Below are 22392 nucleotides of genomic sequence, written 5' to 3' on the forward strand. Positions count from 1 at the left end.
CTGCAACGCAGATCATTTACTTCTGCGTGTGCAAATAGAGTAGCTAGTCCCCTGTGTCTTAAAAACAATGAAATGCATTTCCTATCCTAAAACTTTCATTTGTGAGAAATCAACAGTTCATTCTTCAGCCAGAGTGCTAATTAATCATTATAAACACAGGAGTATTAGACACAGGAGGAAACACTTTATCTGTTGTGAAGATTCCAGCTCTTATCTACTTGTAATGTTTGTTATTGAAATATTACTTAGAAAATTATCTAAAATCCATATCATGTCTTCACACTTTGTCTAGGTCGCCTAAGATAAAGCATATGTGTTTTATTTTGTTAAGAACACCAAAGTTTACACTATACATTAAATTGTCCTTTAAACAAACATAGATACTGTATTCCCAATGCCTTTTAAGTCAACCAGAATATGACTTTCTTCTTTGCAGAATTACAGTTCTGAATGTACCTTCATGAGTATGCAAAACAACAGAAATATAATGAAACAAGATGATGATACTTTCAAAAAGTAAGTGCTGTCCATATTTGCTCAGTGTAAATGCATAGAACATTTAAATATAAATTGTAAATAAACAATTTAATAAAGAACAATTCTGTGCTGGAATAAAAAAGGCAAAAATAAATTGTCTAGAGAATGCAAAAAGTATGCATTTTTTATTTCTATAAAAGAGTACAGTATTACTCTGCACATTACAGAAACATTTGAATGAATACATCATATATCCAATTCTGATACCCCCATTTTTGCTTACCTTATTTAATTTCACATGGGTTTAAAAAAACAATAAATAAAATATGGCTTATGTTAACCTTACTTTACAGCTTCTTTGATCTGGTGGTTCTTTAGGTTGGTATGAAATCTGAAACGCTGTAGTTACACAAATTTGTACAGTAGAAATATAACTTTCTTGTCTGGATATACAGTATTGTCAGGGTACAAATATTCTATCACTGGCTTACAGTCACAATTCTCTCACACCTTGCCATTTCTGATCAGGAGAAGAATGATAATTAAATGTCTTAAGAGTGCTTTGGATTGCTCACATAAGTCTAGGCGATATAATATCACAGATCTATGGAGCTTTAACCTATATGATCTTCAAAATTGCCAATTTGGAAGTAATTAGAAATTGCCAATTTGAACTATTCATATAAAAGAAAATAATACTTTAACAACAAGTGAAAGATGGATGAATGTACAGCATACTATTGAACTCCAGATTTAACGTATCTGGAAAATTAGTACTGCTATCTCATTTTTTTTTTAATTCCTGTGGTTAGAAGACTCAAAATAATACCACTTTTGTCTTGATGGTTTTGGTTGTGTCACAATTTCCACATTTACTTGCAGAACATGTAAATTTATAGAATAGCTTATGGTGTTTTGTATTTTCTTTTAGTTTAGTAAAGTTTAGATTTTTTTTACTGTAAAAGATACAGTAGGTGAACAATGCTGTTTCTATTAAAGAGGTTTTTGGCTGCTAAGTTACAGTAAATCCTCAGGCCATGCATGGGCTAAAAATACTGAGCTGTCACTCAAGCTTTAACAATCACCAGAAGTTGGAAAAATACTGTATGATGAAGAGCATTATTTTTATTTCTAACTTAGTTGTATTTTGTTGTTAATAATAATCCTTCTTACAAAATATCAATGAAACACCCTACTTTTAAACTTTTCACAGCCTTGTAATAATTAATAATTTAACAACTAACTTATGTCCACAATGTTAGTTGTTGCTATACTCTTAACTGCTATACACTGTGAAGTGCTCTGTAGCAAACTGTTACAAAGGTGTTGTTTTCTGTAAAAATTGACTGATAATGCTATTTTATTTATGAGCATTTTGCAATGAATGCACAGGGAACTTTTCTTGGTTTAACTAGAGTCTCTAATGATTTTGACTGTGTGTACTGTGGTGCTCCACAAGAATGTTCTGTCACGCCGTATGAGGGAAAGAGTCTGTATTATCCCCGGGGGGGGGGGGGCGACGACAATTTGTTATGTGTTATGACTTCTCATGGATTACTCATATGCATTAGTAAATTTGTAAGATAGCCTGGAGTTGGACCATTTAGTGCTTTAAATATAAGCAGTACAACCTTAAAGCCTACTCCAAATTTCAGTGGGAGACATGGGTGTAATTTATAGAGGTTAGAAATGATTTGCTGGTGTTGTTTTAGTTAGTAAACAAGCTGCAAAACTCTGGACGTTTTGAAGCCTGTTTAGTATTTTAGAAAACACCTTAGAAAGTAAGGTGATACAATAGTCTAACCATGATTAAATAAATGTATATACCGAGAAAGGTTTGCCCTTTTTACTGAGTGGGTTTCATAGCTTTAAATTATTATGTGTATAAAATTAATTTGGAGAAGCAATAGGATCAAGGATCACAAAAGTTATTTTCAACATAGTAAATATATAAAGGAGTTAATGCCTAAACAATTAGTTGTTTGATTGCTGTGTTTCATAGAAAAAAATGTACTTTGTTCTGGAACTTAATAAGGCTTATAAATGGTCATCCTCATGCACATCTATGCCCCTGTCAATGAACTACAATTTTAAATACTATGTATTATCTCAAAATGTACTCAAAACGTCCGCTTAAATGAAGAATAGCCTTCATTTTTCTGACTTGCTCGTAACTCTGCTCACAGGGCTGAATGCATGGGCTGTAGTCCATTCAGTTTATACTGTACCTCCTGTAGCTGTTGGGATACTTTTGCTTCCAAAAAGAGTTGTTAGGAGATTTGTCATCTTTTAGATTGCTATTAGTGAAATGAAATTCCAAAAAGGTTTGTTATTATTATTACAGATTCTTTGGTTTGAAAAGGTACTGGTCATTAAAACTGTTTGGCTGCTTCATTCATAATAACCATGGAAGAGACGGTTTGGATGTTCTTCTGTTCTTCCTTTTTCCTACAGCAATCTGCTAAGAATTTGACCAAGGCGATGACAGGAACAGCTAAGCCAGGTATTCCGGATAGGATGAAAATGATGACATATATCCAGTTAGGGAAAGGCAGTTCCTCAAGTGTGGGAAAGGCAGACTGTAATGAAAGGTAAAAGAAACAAAAGCAAGTTAGGTCTATTGTGGTAAGTAAACACAGTCTTTGCATGTAAAGTGTTTATCCAGTATTTAAATCTAGAAGTTTCTACAAGGGTTGGAGTTTGTGAAAATAAGGTTTTCTCACACTGTATATTAAAATGAGATGCAGTATACTGAAGCTGTTGGCAAATTTGACATTATCACAGCAATTTAATTCCTTTGGAAAGCACACCCTTAAAAGACAATGTGGGGAAAAAAGCAGTTCTACAAAATGTATTAATGTAATTGAAGCAGAAACATTATTTTTAAAAAATAAGTGAAATGTAGGATGAGTGTATTCTGTGTTCTCACTACTTTCTTTCAGTGTCAAAGGACCAAATATTTTCATACTTCAGCAAAAATGTATTTTATTTTCCATAACAAAATGAGCCAAAAACAATGTCTCCACAAGTTCAGCAATACCAGTAATTTGAACTAAAAACAATATAACCTATAAGTGGATTTAGGTTATTTATGGGACCATTCTTCAAGTTTTAAATGAATCTGGTAGGTTATACATTTACTGTAAGTGCTCTTCTTAAACCATTCAACATGACACAGTGGAGGGAGATGTTGCTGAGATAAGGTAGTTTATTTTGCCTGAAGATCTCGTAATACCCAAATATTGCCACTCAGAATGAATTATGAAGTAAAAGAGGAGGAAAAGCCAAGATAGTGCAAGATCTTTCTAAGGAATGATTTTAAGCAGACTTCATTACAGACTCAGAGTCTTTCTCAAAAATGGACGATGAACACTTCACAGGTTCTCTTCAGCTACTATCATCTCCCTCACTCCCTGACAGATAAACCAACAATCATTTGCCCAAGGACAGCCAGTCTTAGGCTTTTATAGTGCACAACAGGTGCTTCTACAAATTGGACACATTTAGTTTATTTAAGAAGAATAAGTGGAAGGTGCAAAAAAAAAATGTTGATTACTCGTAGTGAATTACAATGAATACATTGTGACAAAAGTTCGTATAAACCCGAACATATGCATGAATACTTACATAACTTGGATTCCAAGTAATATAGGTGAGCTCCTCGCTGACTTTTGTGACGAAGTAAAACAGAAAGATAACCAGCATGATAAGTGGGCTGATAACTCTCCATGTGGCCTGCCAGAAGATGTTGGGTTTGTGTCCAATCATGAACTTAATGTCCTCGTTGAACCTATTGAAAGGTACGAATCTCAGTGTGATGCATTAATTTGGCTTCTAAAACAGCAGGCTTGCAAAATATGTATTTTTGCAAATACAACCATGACTCTTGGAAAAATGGTTATTTATGCATTATATGCCTTTCTTTAAGCTGTGCCCTGTAAACCATTTTGCCAGACTGTTTATAAAAACGTTTTCATAAATATCACACAATGAAAACAATGTGAAAAACATACTCATACCAGTATTTAAGACAGAGCAAGTTTTCTCAGCACTTAAGCAGCAAAAATAATTTATGACACATACCATGTTAGACATATTCTGTACACACAGTCAAAACATATCTCAGTTGTACTGTATATAGAGGAAAATATTGAGTCAGGAGTATAATTTGTCATTCCCACAATCCTCTTCACCTGCTGTTCTGTATTGTATTGTGGTGCTCAACATATAAACTTACAATAAATAATGGTCAGGGTTTACAAATTTTGGTTCCTTTGAGATTAATACATATCATCAACCATAATGAACCATCTTTTTCTGGGAAATGTGTTTCAGATTGCAACTGAAAGTTAGAGAAATGAAAAGTTAAGCTTGTTGAAAAATTAGGGTATTTGCTGTAACACATTTAAAAGTGACTGACTACTGATCTACTGTTCATCCATCCATTTTTTAATCACTTCTTTAAATTCAGTCATGGGTCATGGGGGTGCTGGAGCCTGTCCAGGCAAGTAATGAGCTCAAGGCAGTGACCCTGGATAGGATGCCCCGCAATTGCAGGTTGACACACATGTCAATTTTCCTAGATGGCAAGTAACCTACAAGTATGTCTTTGGACTGTGGGAGGAAATGAGAGCAATGAAAGAAACCCATATGATTCACTGAAAATGTACATGGGGAATGCATACTTTACAAACACTACACAAGTAGCCAGGACCCCAGAGCTGTGAGCCAGCAATGTTGAACACTACGCTACCATGCTGCCCTCTACTGTTCTAATAGCCAACAATTTTAAAGTTTCTCTGCATGTTTTTCTACCAAGATAGGAGCAATTTGTAATTGTCCAAATATGTCATGCAAAAGTCCTTCTCCTAATCTTTTTAACACTCATACACACTTCCAGGAATGTTTTTTTTTTACAAAAGGATAAAAGTTTAAGATGCATGGTACAATACAATTATCCATAAGGTAGTAACTTTCAAATCCACCTGGAGGCAGTAGTGTATTGTTAACTGACTACATACTCTTACATAATTTCTTGGATTTGCGAATAATATTTTTCCTTCAAAAACTCAATGTACCGTATGTTATTTTTCTCATTTCTGAGGTCCCTCAATATAGTATTTCTGATGCAGTACAATGATATTTATTCTAATATATATACTGTAAGCAAATACTGTAGTTAGGAATTTTCTATCATGCTGAGATTTCTCTTTTTTTACCTTTGTTACAGATTTTTGCACGAGCCAAGACATATTAGTTTCATTCACACCAAAAGCCCTTCGGCTATTTTATCTGACTGATACCAGAGTGTTTTATTTTAAACAATTTGATCGAGATGTCCTTAATCTACTGTCACTGGTTTAGCAACATCAGAGCTTTAATAAAGAAGTTTATGATTGTATAAACTGCTCATGAATGTGTACACTCAATATTGAGAAGCATGTGGAATTAGGCACTTTAGTAAATGCACATTTAATATTGCACTTTCTTTTTGACTTACCTATCTATTCCATACAAGTACACCACTCCAACCATCTCACAGAATGCTATAATTAACAGGGGAATTGATCCTGCAAAATTGTCAAATAGTGCCAGCCAGTAATTCCCAGATTGCTGCACAAATATCAAAGCAATAAAAAAAGACACCAAACATATGGTACCTGAAACACAAATAAACACAAAGAATTTTGTCAAGGATTGCACAAGGGTTACATTGCTGGATATTGCTAATGAAAGGATAAGTATGTTAAAAAGTAACACATTTACTATTATTTAAACTCTGACATAGCCTTTAAATATGCAACAGAAACGTATCACTTGTAAATCTAATAAGTTCACAAAGTCTTGTGCTCAAGCCATCAAACTTGGACTTCCCCATTGATAGGTCTGCTGTATACAACAATTACTCCACCACAATCGATGATTTCTGCCAGTGCAGTCTGTCAAAAAGCTTGATTCATCACTAAAGTGGACCTTGCAAAACAGGGCTCCAGTGTTGGAGAGGTGCTACCCCCAATATATTGATGATATATACTGTATATATAAAGTGCTAATCTCTTGATTATAATTTGTTATTCCCACAATTCTCTTTATATGTTTTTTGTTCTTGATGAGGAATTCTCTTTATATGTTTTTTGTTCTTTGTTCATTCAGCTGTTTAAATGGTCTTATCACCTGTGCCTAATTAATTCTCTCATTAATGATATGATTTTGTGCTTATACAACAGTTACTAGAGCGTATGGCCATAGTCAGTTATGAATATCCAAAATCTGTGTACTTTTATTTCTAAAAATGCTGTAGTGATCAATTTCATATGATGTTGAACACATTCGGTTACTGAGTTTCCAAAGAACTCTTCCGATTTTGTGTTTAAGAAGAGCAAGAGACGTGGAGATAATATATTTTGTCTAATGGTTGGTAATTTGAGACATATTTATTATACAATGCTCCTCAAACTACAGTACAGCTGTGATCAGAATTCTATATTTATACAGTACATCAGCAGATTTCCTTTTCCAACCAATTCACATACCACAGTGCATCAAATGTCAAAACACAATACTTAGCATAATGGGGTATTTGAATCCATATTGTCTGTTGTACATAGCCGTTAATACAGTAAGCCTGATAAGAGAACTGAGCCAGTTTTGATATTTAACCTTTAGCGGCTATTTGGTATTGAGTGAGTAGTAGAGATCAATACAATTGTAGAAAAATACTTCCTATTTTAATGTCAAATTTTCATTCTGTTTTCCAGAATAAATAGCTTAGAACATTAAAATCATCCGGAATGTCCTGTTTGGCCTTCTTCTGTAAAAACACATTGATTGCCTCAAATCATGTTTTTACCTTTTAAGAAGTAGGTCAAAAATATGTGATCCATGGAAATCAGAATGCAGCTTACCAGTGATGACCTCCTTAGGCCAAGACTTGGGAAAAGCCTTTAGGTCTTGCAGAGGCACAAGGACACCTTCAATGTTGCCAAACATAGATGACAATCCAAGGCAGAACAGCATGATGAAAAATAAAATGGACCACAATGGGGATACTGGCATCTTTGTAATAGCTTCAGTGAAGACAATGAATGCCAGACCAGGTCCTTCCACACCCTGAAATGAAACAAGAGCAAGAGAAAAGTGGGAAAAAAGCCGGCTGGACTTGCGGTCCCGTTTGTACCAAATGACCCATCTCAGTAATTTTTATGCATGAACCTTTCAGCCGGTTATAAAAAAGTACAAAAGTGCTCCATGCTGTTCTTTGCTCTTACAAAGTTTCAGGTCTTAATGTCCCATGAGGCAGCGGGGTGATGTCTAACGTGCCTGACTAGCAGGAAGTCCAAGGTGAGAGCATTAAAAAAATGGACAGAGGGCCTTGGGGGGGTGTGGTGGGGGCAACACTATACAGTGAAAAACACAAAATGATTTATCTAAGGACCTGAGGTCCACTTGTATTTCCAGGGGAAATCATCGTTTGTTTTTTAATTCCACCTTATTGACATTATTTGAATTAATTGTTCACTTTTAATTGATTTCTATTAACACTATTTCCAGGTCTTTACTCATTGATGTTACACAAGTACAAGTTTCCTGTATAACCTGGTAGACTACTAAGGTCATTCTACAAATCTATATCTCATCATTAATTCAAGTTTCTTTATTGTCAGATGTTACTTGATATTCAGTTTGACAACTTTTGAGATGTATTTAGTAATAAGAATGTGTTTAAAGTTCCACTTCAATTGTCTGTAATCGGTTCAGAATGAGATGCCAGCAAAACCATTGCTTTCCTGGCTCCAATGGTGGGAATTCAAACTAAAGCCAAACTTTAAATACCTTTCAAGTTTGTTCATTTTTCCAAAGGTATAAAATGAGACTAAATTAGTACTAGAGGACAAGAGTGTGTTGCAGGGTCTTGTAATTTGCACGAAACATACTTCACTGAGAAATGTGTCCAGGTTGCAAGTTTTAAGGTCGAGACCTTGAACCACATCAGGATGAGTGCTGTTGAATCTATTGAGAACGTCATAATAGTTGTCTTCAGTGATGTTTGCTTCAGGATAATCAAAAGCATTCATTAGGGACAAGATATTTCTGTAAGAAAAGTAGATCGATATTTAGAATCCTTTTTATTTTACTCATTGATTCAACTCCACCTGTCTGACACTAACGAAAATTGCTTCTGAATGACATTTCCTAGAGATTAGGAACACATAAAGTTTTATGCACAAAGTTTTAAAAAAAAGCTGGTTGCCACAATGTTTGTACTAACATGAGAAGGAGAAAACAACTTTCATCCTCCATAATGCCAGTAATAGTCAGGGCATTTTCTTCTTAAGCTGGATCTACAGTATGCAGCTCAGACAGGCATAGAAAAGACTCAATAGAGGTGCCAGATGACTGAACAGAGTTCAGAGAAATGCCGTCTGACTTTGAACCCATGAAGTTACAGTGCTCAGCCAATTCTAAAGCTGCCTGGAAACCCCTTGTTACAAATGGCTGATGACATGGAATATTTCAAACCTGAACACTGGATTATTAGTCCAAGTTTGTACTCTGATGGCTGATTCACTGGTTTAGCCATTTAGTACAGTAGCTTTAACGGCATACTATTCTAACTACTAACCATAATTGGCTTGACTTTTAAATGTACAGTAAATAGCTTTAATGAATTTCTCATCAAGTACAGTTTTAACGGTGCATTTGAGACAAGTTGATCGGACTGTTTGTATTGAAAAATAGAGGACTTCATTATCAAAAGTATTCAAACACAAGCTTAAATCACCAACAAAAAATATTTGTATATGTGCTCTGGCAGTCTTATAGCATTTGCTGTGTTGATTTGTTTACTCCCATTAGCTTGAACAATTTTGCTGGAAAAGTAGTGATTTGTAAAGAAAGTGTTACCTTGAAAGTGATACAGACGAGGTTTTCATGTCACTTTACAATGATACTTTATTTACCAGAACACTATTAAAAGCTATTATACAGTACAAACACCTAAGTGATAGTATTAACATCACATACTGTAGAGTTATAAAAGTGGAATTCATGACTAGCAACTATGAAAGTCATCAATGTAATTCTGCTGTTTAACCATTAAAACTTATATGTCTGTTCCCTGCTATGAAACGGGTTTTTCAGATGTAGTTAGCACTGAAAATCTAAGTGAGCATAACAACATACCCATTAAGGCAATCATCGTATCTCTCAGTTGCTCGGAAACCAATGATTGAATATATGACAGTGGCGGCGTAAATGGAGGTCAGGCCATTAATCACGGAAATTATGACAGCGTCCTGCTCGCAATTGTTACTAGAAAACAGAAAATTAGTGTCAGTGAAACAGCTTTAACAACAAAACATCATCTAGTCAATTACACCCACCACAATCACCAGAGCAAACCCCTGTAAAAGGAACTCCCTGCTGTTGTGTTTTATGTGCAATTGTATACAGTACATTCAAAATTAAACTGAGTGGTCTTTGAAAAGATTAAAAATATATGCGATGCAACGTAGACAATAATACTGAAAAACCCAACAATGCACTTTGTGGTTATTTTGTCTCGCAGAGACCTTTGTGAAGAAGGAGGCACAAAAATATTTGGAATAAATTCCAAAGATGTGCTATTTTTTAGTGTTTATTACACATACAAACTCAAAGACCATTTTTTCTATTGATGTCAGCTGTGTCCAGTGCTATTGAGCCCTCTCTAATATTCATTTTTAGATATACTGTAGTATGTGTGTTCTTTTTAATTGCTTTTTTGTGGTTTCCAGTTACTTTAATATATTACAGGTTCTGTGGTTTTGGAGACTTACTGGACTGAGTTGTAGCTGGAAAAGGAGATGAGCCCACCAAAGGCAAGAGAAAAAGAATAGAACACTTGAGCCCCAGCGTCTAGCCATGTTGCTGGGTTTGTTAGTTCTGCAATCTGGTGTGACAAAGCAGAGACAGCAGTTACACACAGCAGGAAACAAGAATAGAGGTTTTTACTCATTTAAATAAGAAGTTATCCTACTGAGACAAAATGCTTCATTACAACGGAATCTTGGGAACTTGTAAATATACTGTATAACATTACAGTAGTATAGTATTATTATAAACACAAATTATTTACTTAATATAAAGGGTTACTTAAAAGGAAAGTAAACTCTTGCATTTACACCTACTGTATTACATTTTCATCATCACATTAAGATACAAATACATAAATCTTGAAAGTTTTAATTTTAATGGCTTCACCGAAGTTCTCAGCTTTCACCACAAATATGGCTATATTCATATTCACATGTCTAATATTATCCTGTAACTGTTATTCATCTGACATGTTTCGGAAATTGGTAGAAAATTGAATACTTACATCTGGGGTAAAAAGGAATTTAATTCCACTCACTGAACCTTTTAAGGTTAATCCTCTAATCAGAAATATTGTAAGTACAAGATAAGGAAGAGTTGATGTTATGTACACTGCCTAAAAAACAACGTGAGAACATTATTTAATTATCAAAGGAACTAACTACAGTATATAACCACTGTAGTTGTATTCTGATTATTAAAAGTGTTACAAACAAATCTGTTTAAAACTACCACAGCCAGTTTTATAAGATATAAGACTTTCATGAACACCAAAATCAGAAAAGCTAAATTAGAGTTTCCTAATAAATACAAAGATAAACCAGGAGCGTTTTAGAACAAGGCTTTACACACAGAAGGGATGAACATAAACTTTTACCAGTGCTTGAAAGTCTATAGGGTAGAGAAAAAAAGGAGAAAGAAAGAAAAAGAAAGGAACTACATGTATCCCAACATCATCTCCTCTGTGAATCATGGAGATGATAGTAATAGTAAAGACAGGCCACCTCTGTAACTTCATCTTTACTGATGATGAAATTAATAATGTTGCAAGCAGAATTGATTTGAAGATTACAGGAACATGTTATCTGCTAATCTACTGCAGAAGAAAATACTTCCATACTTATTGGGTGGTGCTTCACTATGCAGCATGACAATGCCACAAAACATACAGCCAGTGCTACCGATTAGAGTTCATCAGGAGAAAACAGTGGAAAATCTTAGACTGGCCAAATCTATGTCCAACTGTTATATCCAATGTTATATTGTATTTTCATTATTAATCCCATTACTGCAAACTTGGCTGTAAAGCAAAAATACCTGTGCCAATACTTTTGGATGGCCCTGTATATTGGAATGAAAACTGAAAGATTCAGAGGCCTCCCAGGAGCTGAGTTCTGCACACCTATTCTAAATACATTCTTTTATCTTTTAAATATATTATAGAAAACAGTTTTTGTTCTTTGTTGAAACCATAAATTTAGTACCTTCCCAGTTGTTTCAATGCCTCTGATGCAGCACACATACAGCACAGTCCAGGCACACACAAGGCAGAGAACCAGCCACCACTGCAGTCCTCCAGCGTCATTAATTCTGGTGGAGGTGTTCAGTGTTTCTCTGTACCAGAAATAATCCACAGGAGAACTTCTTGCACACTCTGATATATAACCTGAACAGGGCAAAATCAGCAGTTACTAACACAGATCTAGCTTGTATTGCCGTACAACTATTATCAGCTTTATTGTCATAATACTAAGTGCAGTACATTATATTTCTTATACATTTTAAATAAATATACTGTAGTAGCATCTGACATGAGCAGTAGAACAGTATATATCTTGACATTGAAGGGTAAATGTTATTTATCAATCATGTCTATAGAGGAGGGTGGCACAGTTGGCATTGCTGCCTTGCAGTGGTGGGGCCCTGGGTTCAATATCTGGGGTGCTATCTGTGTGCAATTTGCTTGTTCTTTCCTGTATTCCGGAAAGAACTGTATTTCATGTAATGTAGGTGTTCAATCCAAAAACTGTGAGGTTAAATTGATTTTATGAAATTGGCCTTGGTGTTCTCTATGATGGACTGTTGTTCTGTCCAGAGTGTATCCTGCCTTGTGCCCAATGCTTCCTGTATAGACTCAGGACCACCGTGAATTGAAAAAGTAGTTATTGAAAGTGATGTGATGTCTAAAGAAGTAGTTTACTGCATTACATTACAGCATTACTGTTTGTACTGTATGAAACTAACTACTGTATATATTAGATAAATCATAAGATGATTAGATGTTTTATTTTGCAACATAAAATAAGAATTTTAATCAATTTCAAACCATTGCCTAATGGTTCAATCAGAATTATTAATCACTGCTGCAGACATCACCATCTGTGAAGTGAGTCAGTGTTAATGAACAAATGCTTCTCATAAAAGACGGGAAGGAGAACTAATCTTTAAGGTTGAGACTTTGGAACCTCTTGCACTGATCAATCTATTCTGAGAACATATTGTAGTCATCCCCAGAAATTTAAGCAACAAGCTAACTGCACTGTGGCTACATCTCTTTCTGAGCAGTTTTAGAATCCAGTATTCAAATGCCACACCTGTTTTGTTTTCATTGAGTGGACATACACTCCAAGGAAGAGGCTCTTGAAAAGAATTGAAGAAATACCACATCACCCAGGCAATGATAGTGTTGTAATATAGGCCCACCAGGAAAGAGACCAACATGGATGCTATTCCTAGAGAAGACAAAATAATAATACATTACAACATAATTATTTAAACAATTTCATTGATATATTTCGTGTTTTAAAAAAGGCCAATGGGAAATTTGGCCAGGATACCGGGGTAACACTCTTACTCAACAAAGAGAGTCAGGACCTTGGTTTTATGTCTCATCAGAAGGACAGCACCATTTTACAGTATACTGTCCCACACAGACCACAGGGTGATCACCCCCTACTGGCCCCACTAACACCTCTTCCAGCAGCAACCTTAGGTTTTCCCAGGAGGTCTCTCATCCAGGTACTGGCCAGGCTCACACCTGCTGAGTTTCAGTGGGTGGCTAGCTGTGACTTGCAGGGTTATACAGCTGCTGATATGGCTAATACCACAGAAAGACTGACAGTGGTTCTGATTTTCTGTGAATCCTAATCTAAAGCTCCATTTTAACAGTGGTACCATCTTTTTAGTTTCTGTCGGTGTGGTCTCTTATCCATTCCAATGTGTATAAGGCCGGGATAAGAAAAAAAAATCATTTGAAATGAGACAATAATATTGCCTTTTAAATGTTATATTATATTATGAGTTTCAGTGGTTCAGCCTTTTTTTGTACTAATGCTTTTTGCAGTCTTTTTTAATCGTTTTGGTAAATCACCGGGTGCTTGTGTTGTTTGTAAAGCAATTTGACCCTATTTGCCATTCACTTAATTCAGATACTGTACATACTGTGTGTGTTTTTTTTTATTTTAATAGGAGCCAGGACAGTCCAATATTCCTTTTTTTCTCTGGGTATCATACATTCTGTATGGAAGTTTTTAATTAGGACAAGGCCCATATCTATCTATTCATGTGATCTTCTATATTTATGTGTATTGAATCCAGGCTGGAAGAAAAATTGCACATGGAAGTAATGTGATGAACTTCTGCACATAAATATAAAGCACCTGACATACCCACTCCTAGAAGATAGGGATGAACAGAAGTCCATACTCCAACACTGCCTTTCCTTAACCTCTGGCCAATTGCAAACTCCAAATGCAACAGTGGTACGCCTTCCAGGACGAGCAGTATGAGAAAAGGAATCATGAAGGCCCCTGGAATCACAGAACAATTCTCAAATTATAATATTTACAATATTCATGTGCTTCCAAAGAATACATTTATACAGCAATCTACTGTGCTACAATCCTGGAGCTTAAACACCCATTTTATAGTATGTCCGAATTTTGACCCACCTTCTAGAAGCAAACTGAAAAAACAATTACTTAACTTTTGGTTTCCCAAGGGCTTCTTGTATTTCTCTGATAGAAACCTGGCAACAAGAACTGAATTTGGAAATAACAGTTCAAGTATCAAAGTGGTGATTTCATCCAGGCCCTAAGAGAATACTGTATGTACATCTCCTCTGTACATTTCATGATCAAGTATAAGGTGAAATTCCAGTGTAAAACGAAGACATTCACTTGCACCGGTAGTGAAAGAGTTCCTACACTGTGCAGGTAGTTAACAAAGTCTGTTAGTGTTTTTGACATTCCAGTTATGTGTTTGGAATCTGGTTGTACTCAATCCAGAGAAAAAGCAGAAAATCAAAAATACTTTATTCAATCACTAATGGGAATGCATAGTACTTCTGTTGTGTTGTATTTCTGCTCCTTGTAGCAAGCCCTAGGCAGCAGACTGTATAGCTGCCACTTTCACATCAGTTGAAGCTCCAGTACTTACAGTAAATGCTTGTAGGCTGCATAGAAGTAGCCTAAATGAAAACTTCACTTCGCATTAATCTGATACATTTGACCTTTTAGGGAGAGGTAAATTTAAAAAGAGTGAAGCTGGTGATTATATTAAGCCTTTGAGTTGAATAAATTAAGCTCTTGAGCTGAATACTGCTTGAGAATTTTGTTAGGGGAAGATGAATCAAAATACATAATGTTTTACATTGGCTATTTAGAGCTACATTTATATTTTTAAGATGAAGATCTCAAATCACTGGATAGAGTAAGCTGTGAATTTTAAACTAAACTAAACAGTTATATAAACTTTGGGAAGTAATTTGTTAATATTTTCATTTGGATTATGACTGAAGTATGCAAAATATACTGCAAGGCACTAAAAGTTACATTTTTCACCCAAAAAGTTCTTCATTTTAGTTTTGTCTGAACAATTGTCAGAGAGCATTACTACTGTATATGATTATAACAACGGGGTTGGTTACAATATTTAACAAGCTAAGAGGATGTTCCTCAAAGATTTTCACTGTGTGTCAGGTATAGGTTAACTGTTTTGTTATTAACAATAATAAAATAATTTGTATTTACTGTAAATATTGATAGGCACAACGATTTAAAGTTTCAAGAAAGTCCAAACACCTTTACTTTTCACTTATTTGCTCATACAATAAATGGAATTGTTATTAGCATTACATCCTTGTGTGCTGATAGCAGATGTTGAAAGTCCACTCATGCATTCTTATTATCTCTGATACAATGAGTAAACAAAAGGATAAATGACTGGATGGGGCAGTCTTTCTGCTGTGGGAGGTGAACTGTGCTTACTGTCAGTGGCTTGAATAAAAATAGAAATAGGTGTACTGAGGCCTTTGTGTAATGTTGTTGAAACCTCTAAATGACGCAAAATCTACTGCAAATACTAAAAACATGTTCTATTGGTAGCGGCACACGTGTTTCCCCTAAATAACCTATGAAAGTACTTTTCTGAAGCAAGCAGTACTTTTCTGAAGCAGGCTGAATGTGCTTGTTTAAACAACACCAATTTTCCCAAATACAGGTGTCATTTGTCGAACAGTGTTTGTTTTCTAGAGCACACAGACTATCACATAACTTCGACTTCATTGAAGTAAATTGTGCAATGTGCTGCCTCAGAATGTGACGTGTACAAACTGAAAATAATGTTGAATAGGTAAAGTATTGTTATTCGGAAGTGGAACTGTAAAGATTGATAAGCAACACACTCAGTAATCAGAGTGTGAGCTGGGTTTACTTGTTGTATATGACCTTTGACATATACATTATTCTCTGACATTGACATAAGCTGAGACTTGAGATATCATAGCTTTATCTACAGTATGAAGTTAGTGGCATAGATGAATGTGTAAAACTGTTGCAAGTATAATGTAAATTGAGAGATGTGATGATCAGTGGACAGCATTTAGCAAGGGACATTACTCCTAATTATGTGTCAGGGTTAGAAAAGGGAAAAGATAACTTTGCCTGTAAGCATGAAATCACCATGCTAAAGGATATTTTCTAAAACTATAGTATGACAGACATGACAAACTAACTAGCATTCATTTTTTGTGATTTTGTGTTTTAACCTTCTCTCCTACTTGAACTTACTCTAAGCCAAGCTTCTTCTTTGAAGTGTCCATGCCCTCAAAATAGCTTGTTGATCCCTATTGAACTGGACAATTTGCAAGTCATTGATTGTGTATTTACCTTTACTGCAACAGACAAATGTCAAATAGGAGCAACCCAGGTTAGGATTTGACTTACAGTCAAGAGATATCCATCATATAGAAAACTTTTTGTAGACCTGTACTTAACCTACTGGAGAGGAGTTGTCTGCAAAGTTATGACTTCGATTTATTTTATTTTATTTTAATATAATTGGGATGATAGAAATGAGTACAGTTCTCCTATTTTAGCCAACTATATTGTTATTTTTTATTGTATTCAACATTGTATCACTAGTCATTTTTAACACAAATAAACATAAGGCAGTAATACCTACACTTCCTTAAAAACTTGCATCACTTGGCTGAAGTACGTCAGTAACACACAAGATGTGCCTTTAATAAAAGAAATTCTTAAATGTTCGCCACAGAGCAAATTACAATACATTTGGTTCTTCATAACAAGTATATAAATGTACAATGTGAAGTAATCAATTTGTATTAATGAGTGTCTGGGGAATGTAGACCACTTCTCTTATCTTGGGAGTTATCTTTCATAGAAGGCTCATAACAAAGAAATCTGAAATGCCTTAGGAAGCAGGCTCCAGGTGCACAGCGCCGACAGTGAAAGCAAGCTCCTGATTTACTGTGGAGACTTTATTCCTACGTTGTGGTTTGTGACTGCAAAGTAGGAGTCATGAATAATATATAGGAGATCATTTTACAGGATAGGAGTTGTATCACTTATGCTGCTTGAGTATGATTTTATGTATAACAATAATAATAATAATAATAATTGCTTACACTTATATAGCGCTTTTCTGGACACTCCACTCAAAGAGCTTTACAGGTAATGGGGACTCCCCTCCACCACCACCAATGTGCAGCATCCACCTGGATGATGCGACGGCAGCCATAGTGCGCCAGAACGCTCACCACACATCAGCTAACAGTGGGGAGGAGAGCAGAGTAATGAAGCCATTTCATAGATGGGGATTATTAGGAGGCCATGATTGGTAAAGGCCAAAGGGAAATTTGGCCAGGCTGCTGGGTTTACACCCCTACTCTTTTTGAGAAACGCCATGGAATTTTTAATGACCACAGAGAGTCAGGACCTTGGTTTTACAGACGGCGCCTGTTTTTACAGTATAGTATCCCCGTCACTACACTGGGGAATTAGGACCCACATGGACCACAGGGTGAGCACCCCTGCTGGCCCCACTAACACCTCTTTCGGCAGCAACCTTAGTTTTTTCCAGGAGGTTTCCCATCCAGGTACTGACCAGGCTCACACCTGCTTAGCTTCAGTGGGTTGCCAGTTGTGAGTTCCAGAGTGATATGGCTGCTGGCATCAAATCAGTGTCCTCTCCCACCTAGGCACCATAACATTGAAGATATGATCAGCTACCATCAGCTCCATTGGGTTTGCCATGTCAGACTTCATGTTCTTGTCTCTCAGCTTGGCACATGCCATCACACTGGTGGAGGCCAGAAGCATTTCAAAGAGATGGTAAAAGTAAACTTGAAGAAATACAGTACTGCACTGATATCTGCTCCTGGGAGATTATGGCCTTGACCAGAAAACAGTGAGGAACAATATCTAGGAAGTACTTTGAGCCCCAATAAAAGTTAGAATGAGGAAGCAGCGTGAGAGCGTTGAACAGAGCTCACTAAGATTGTACTATGCATTACAAGACCTGATGGAAGTGCAGTACTAAGGCCCTGGATTCAGTTCCTGTGGTGCTATCTGCATGTACTGTAGTTTAAATGTTGTCCCTCTGTTTGTGTGGGTTTCCTCTGGGTGCTCTGGGTGTCTCCCACAGTCCAAAAACATACTGATAAGTTAATTAGCCTCCAGCAGGGTGTTTCCTCCCTTTTGCCTGTTATTTGCCCAAACAGACTTTGGCTCCCCCTGTGACCCTTTATTGGATAAAGAAATTAGAAAATGGATGGATGACCTTGAAAAGTTTACCTGACATATATTTTTTATAATGTTTTTTTAAAAAACATTTTTGTATGATGCAAGAGTTTTATAGGTGTTCCTAATAAGAGTTATTCTAGTTTATCTTACTATGCATGTTATTATATATCATATAATTTTTTATCAGGATGTCTTTTCAAATGAGAAAGTACACTGAAAGTACACAGGGTTAATAATCTACATGGATCAATTTAATAAGCTAGGTTGCAACTGCTGCAAGATAGACTTTATAGAGGTTTACTCATCAAGCATGCATGATATGGACACATTCAGAACACAATTTATGAGTGCCTCATTTAAAACAGGAATCACTCAATACTAATTTAGGACAAAAGCCTTCAATGCGATATTTTCAGCATTTTTATTGGTTAAATAAGTAAATGTAAATTCCAAAATGTAAAATATGTTTGTCTCAAAGCATTAGTGTCCATCTAAATCTATTTTTTAATTTAACACATATACAGTATGTACATCTCATATGTAATTTTCTCAACAGCCAATTCAATTTGTACTTGAAAATGTATTAAAACCCTTGCAGAATTCTCATTTTGATGCATTAAAATTCGCAGTCATGACACCTTGATGTCAGAATATTTGCAACACACACAACCCCCTCCACACACTCAATGAATAAGTACTGTACTTGCAAATGTACAGTATTTAAACCCTTGCATAATACTCATTCTGATGCTTTAAAACTTGCACTCATGACTTTGAAGTTGGAATATTTGGCATACACTCAACCTCCTCCACACAATTAAAGTATGTCTGTGTCAGTACAGTATGTGCCCTGCGATGGATCGGCAGTCTGTCCAGGGTTTATGTTGCCTTGAGCCCCTTGCCTGCCATCATAGACTGGCTCCCTTGCTGGAGTGAGGTGCCTCATTCAGGTAGTAAATTTCAAACAACGATTCAACCATGAAGACTACAGAGTTTTCAAAACAACTCAGGGACAAAGTTGTAAACTTTGTTAGGTACTGAACAAAAGAAGGGTAGAACAAATTCAAAGACACTGAATATTCCTTTTACCATGGGGGAGTCTATCATTAATAGATGGAAGGTGTCTCTTGCTACTGTACTACAAACTGCTTAGATTAGTCTGTCCCTTCAAATGGAGCTGCCAGGCAAGTAGAAAACTGTTAGGGATGCCACTGTGTTGCCAACAGATTTTGAGAAAACTAGAGTTCATCGGCAGAGATGGGAGAAAATACATGTGTTTAAGCTAGCTTGTATGGCAAGAAGAAAACTATTGCTAAAAAACACCTTGAATCCTACATTAATTTTAAAACAAAGCATTTATGCAATACTGCAAACATGTGATAATTTGTTCTGGTCAAATTGATGTAAATGCAAAAAGTTATGTCCAGTGCAAACAACTGCAAATGCAGCTCAATAACTGAGAGTTTAACAAAACTGAGGGAAACTTGGATGAAGGGTTGTACAGACAAACCCAAGAGTGAAGCTGCTTCAGTCTGCTGAAGACCCACAACTGGGACAAAACTTCAGCAAGAGAATGGCACAGGGCCAAAGCTATAATGGAGTGGCTTAGCTAAAAGAAACTGAATTTTCTTGACTGGCACAAAGTCCTGACATTGACTTAGATTGATGTGTGGAAAAACTCAAAAACTGCTGTTCCTAAGCAATCCCCTACAACTTGAAAAAGATTGAGGAAATCTGCCAAAATAAAATGGACAAATACTACTAAGCCAGTGTGAAAAGTTGGTAAAGATTTACCTAAAATAACTTGGAGCTATAATTGGTGCCAAAGTTGCTTGCACAAAATATTGAGTTCAAGGGTCTGAATGCTTATTTCTGTATATTTTTGCTGACATTTACTGCAACTTATCTTAGAGGTTCAGTTAAATTCTGTTATCTATGCACCATTTTTTTAAAATTTCACAGACGTTTAGGAATACTGCCGCAACAAACTTTTAAGAATAAGAATATAAAAATAAATGCCAAGTCTTTACCATAATAATTTGAATTTTCTTGTTTTCTTGAGTGTTAATGGTATACTATGCATTTACTATGCAATATTTCCCGTAGCATTTACCACAGATTATCAGATTTTTGTGTGCTTGATGATTTCTCTTTACAATACTATGCTTCATCTAGGTTTTATTATAGTATACCACAGGAACATTTGTACAAATGAATAGGTTAATGTTTTTATTAAACCGAATATCATTCTAAATCAAACACTATTTAGAGCTAAATCCTGCAAATGACTTATTTGTAGGTAGAAAAAATAAGTATAACTAATATTATAAAATTAAGCTGTCTAACATACAGTGCACAGACTAAAAATTAAATCAAAGGATGAATTCAGGTGTCGTAACTTCTGAATCTCACTAACTGTACACACTGTAGTAAAAGAAAATATATACAGGTATCTCAGAAGCTGACTAGGGTCCTCCATATTGCACACTATTTTTTTATGTTAAATCAAATGACTGTGATATTATAATTTGGATTTAATAGGAATAACAGACATGACTGGAACTGTCTTAACGGGAATCCAAATCCATAATGTCAACCACTATTGAACTATTATTTTATAGTATTATATAATTTATATATTAAGACTTATGTACATAGTTTTTTTATTTTAATTTGTATGTACAGTACATAGACTGATACCTAGATAGAAAAAAAACTATGGCATTATGCTATATGATGCCATTCTAATTATTTGTCAATTTCATATGTATAAAAATATTTTTCTATTATTTGTATACAGTATATTTTTCATTCACAGCAAAGGTTAATTTAGTATTCAACTACTGTACAGCGTAATGGGTATAAAAGTTTATTGTCAAGCTACACTTTTATAGTCTAAGAAAGATTACTGAAATACATAATATTTTTCTTTTGTGGAGGCAATACATTTTTATAAATGCAATAAAATGAAATACAGTCACTAGGAGTGATTATTGTTGGTATTTTGTTTTGGTAAAATCTGCCTCCCTTTACCAATATGTACAGTAATCACTGTCTCTTCAGTAGTACAGCTACCATATTCTAAAGGTCTTCCCAAAAAGGAATCATATTTAGGAGTATACAATTATATATTTGTATAGCTCCATACAGATTTGGCCCTTGATTCTGATTTTTTTCTGTATTTAGGAAGGTGATCATATAGATTTTTTTTAGAAAAAACCATGGCCACATTAAAAACTGTAGCATATACAGTAGCATACAGTATGTGATTTAGGTCTATTAATGATAACCAAACGTTTGACATTTTGATGTGGTTGATTTTTTTAGATTGTAGGTATATCAATGTCTATTAAAAATGGTTTCAGAATTATCTTTAATTTATGTCTTTTATTACCGGTTTGTTTATACGTGAGCTATAAAGGTATTTATTTTTTGGTCCTCGTGAGATATGAATGAAATAAAAAAGTTGTAGTATAGTCAACATCAGTCCTGAAGAAAGCTTGAATTGAGCCCAACCTACCTCCTCCATGGCTCTGACAAAGGTATGGGAAGCGCCAGACGTTCCCTAATCCCACACAAAAACCGATGCAAGTCAACATGTATTGTGCTTTGTTGTCCCATTTGGGTCGTTCATCTGCTTCCTCCTTTTCCAGCCTTTCGAGATCATCGTAGGAAGGTATCCTGCTCTCAAGCCCAGGGTTGGGTAGTTTGAGTTTCATGGTAGTGTTTTTTGCTTGGTGAGAAATACAGTGTCAATGTCACTGATATCTCCTGCCTGTGTGCAGTGAGCAAAGAGACCTAAGTAAAGTGGATCTGTCTGTCAGTGACAAATCATATTTATAGTGAACCTTTAGCACTCAGCCTGAAAGTGCACCTTGGCAGTTAGAGCTGTCAGCAAAAAGACTGATCAGTCGACGATGTTTGATAATAATTAATACCTTATCTGGAGGAGGAGTAATAAGCCTAAAAAAAGACACACTTGAGTTGATCAGTTAACACAAATGCACAACCTCTG

The 22392-nt window shown here is 35.5% G+C and overlaps 1 protein-coding gene across 1 annotated transcript; it reads right to left on the minus strand.

Moving 5' to 3' along the window:
• Positions 1-647: 647 nt before the first annotated feature.
• Positions 648-22179, minus strand: LOC148822613 (sodium-dependent neutral amino acid transporter B(0)AT1-like). The gene is made up of 12 exons (XM_088929761.1): positions 21898-22179; positions 14001-14141; positions 12927-13064; positions 11817-11998; positions 10838-10948; positions 10296-10408; positions 9661-9789; positions 8412-8568; positions 7383-7587; positions 5978-6137; positions 4105-4267; positions 648-3056 (listed from the first exon to the last, which is right to left on the minus strand). Exons 1-12 carry the CDS (start codon positions 22094-22096, stop codon positions 2850-2852), a joined length of 1905 nt encoding a protein of 634 aa, XP_088785887.1. The 5' UTR covers positions 22097-22179; the 3' UTR covers positions 648-2849.
• Between the last annotated feature and the right edge of the window lie 213 nt (positions 22180-22392).

This window comes from Atractosteus spatula, chromosome 12 (assembly GCF_055471065.1).
Source record: "Atractosteus spatula isolate fAtrSpa1 chromosome 12, fAtrSpa1.hap1, whole genome shotgun sequence".
NCBI classification, from domain to species: domain Eukaryota; kingdom Metazoa; phylum Chordata; class Actinopteri; order Semionotiformes; family Lepisosteidae; genus Atractosteus; species Atractosteus spatula.

What these genes read in the sequence shown, in the direction of transcription:
- LOC148822613 (XM_088929761.1), bottom strand. Translation starts at nt 22,096, where the DNA reads ATGAAACTCAAACTACCCAACCCTGGGCTTGAGAGCAGGATACCTTCC. An exon ending in TTGTCAGAGCCATGGAGGAG is followed by an intron (nt 14,142 to 21,897) that starts GTAGGTTGGGCT and finishes CTGTGATTCCAG; the next exon opens with GGGCCTTCATGATTCCTTTT. An exon ending in TACGATGATTGCCTTAATGG is followed by an intron (nt 8,569 to 9,660) that starts GTATGTTGTTAT and finishes CTTTTCTTACAG; the next exon opens with AAATATCTTGTCCCTAATGA.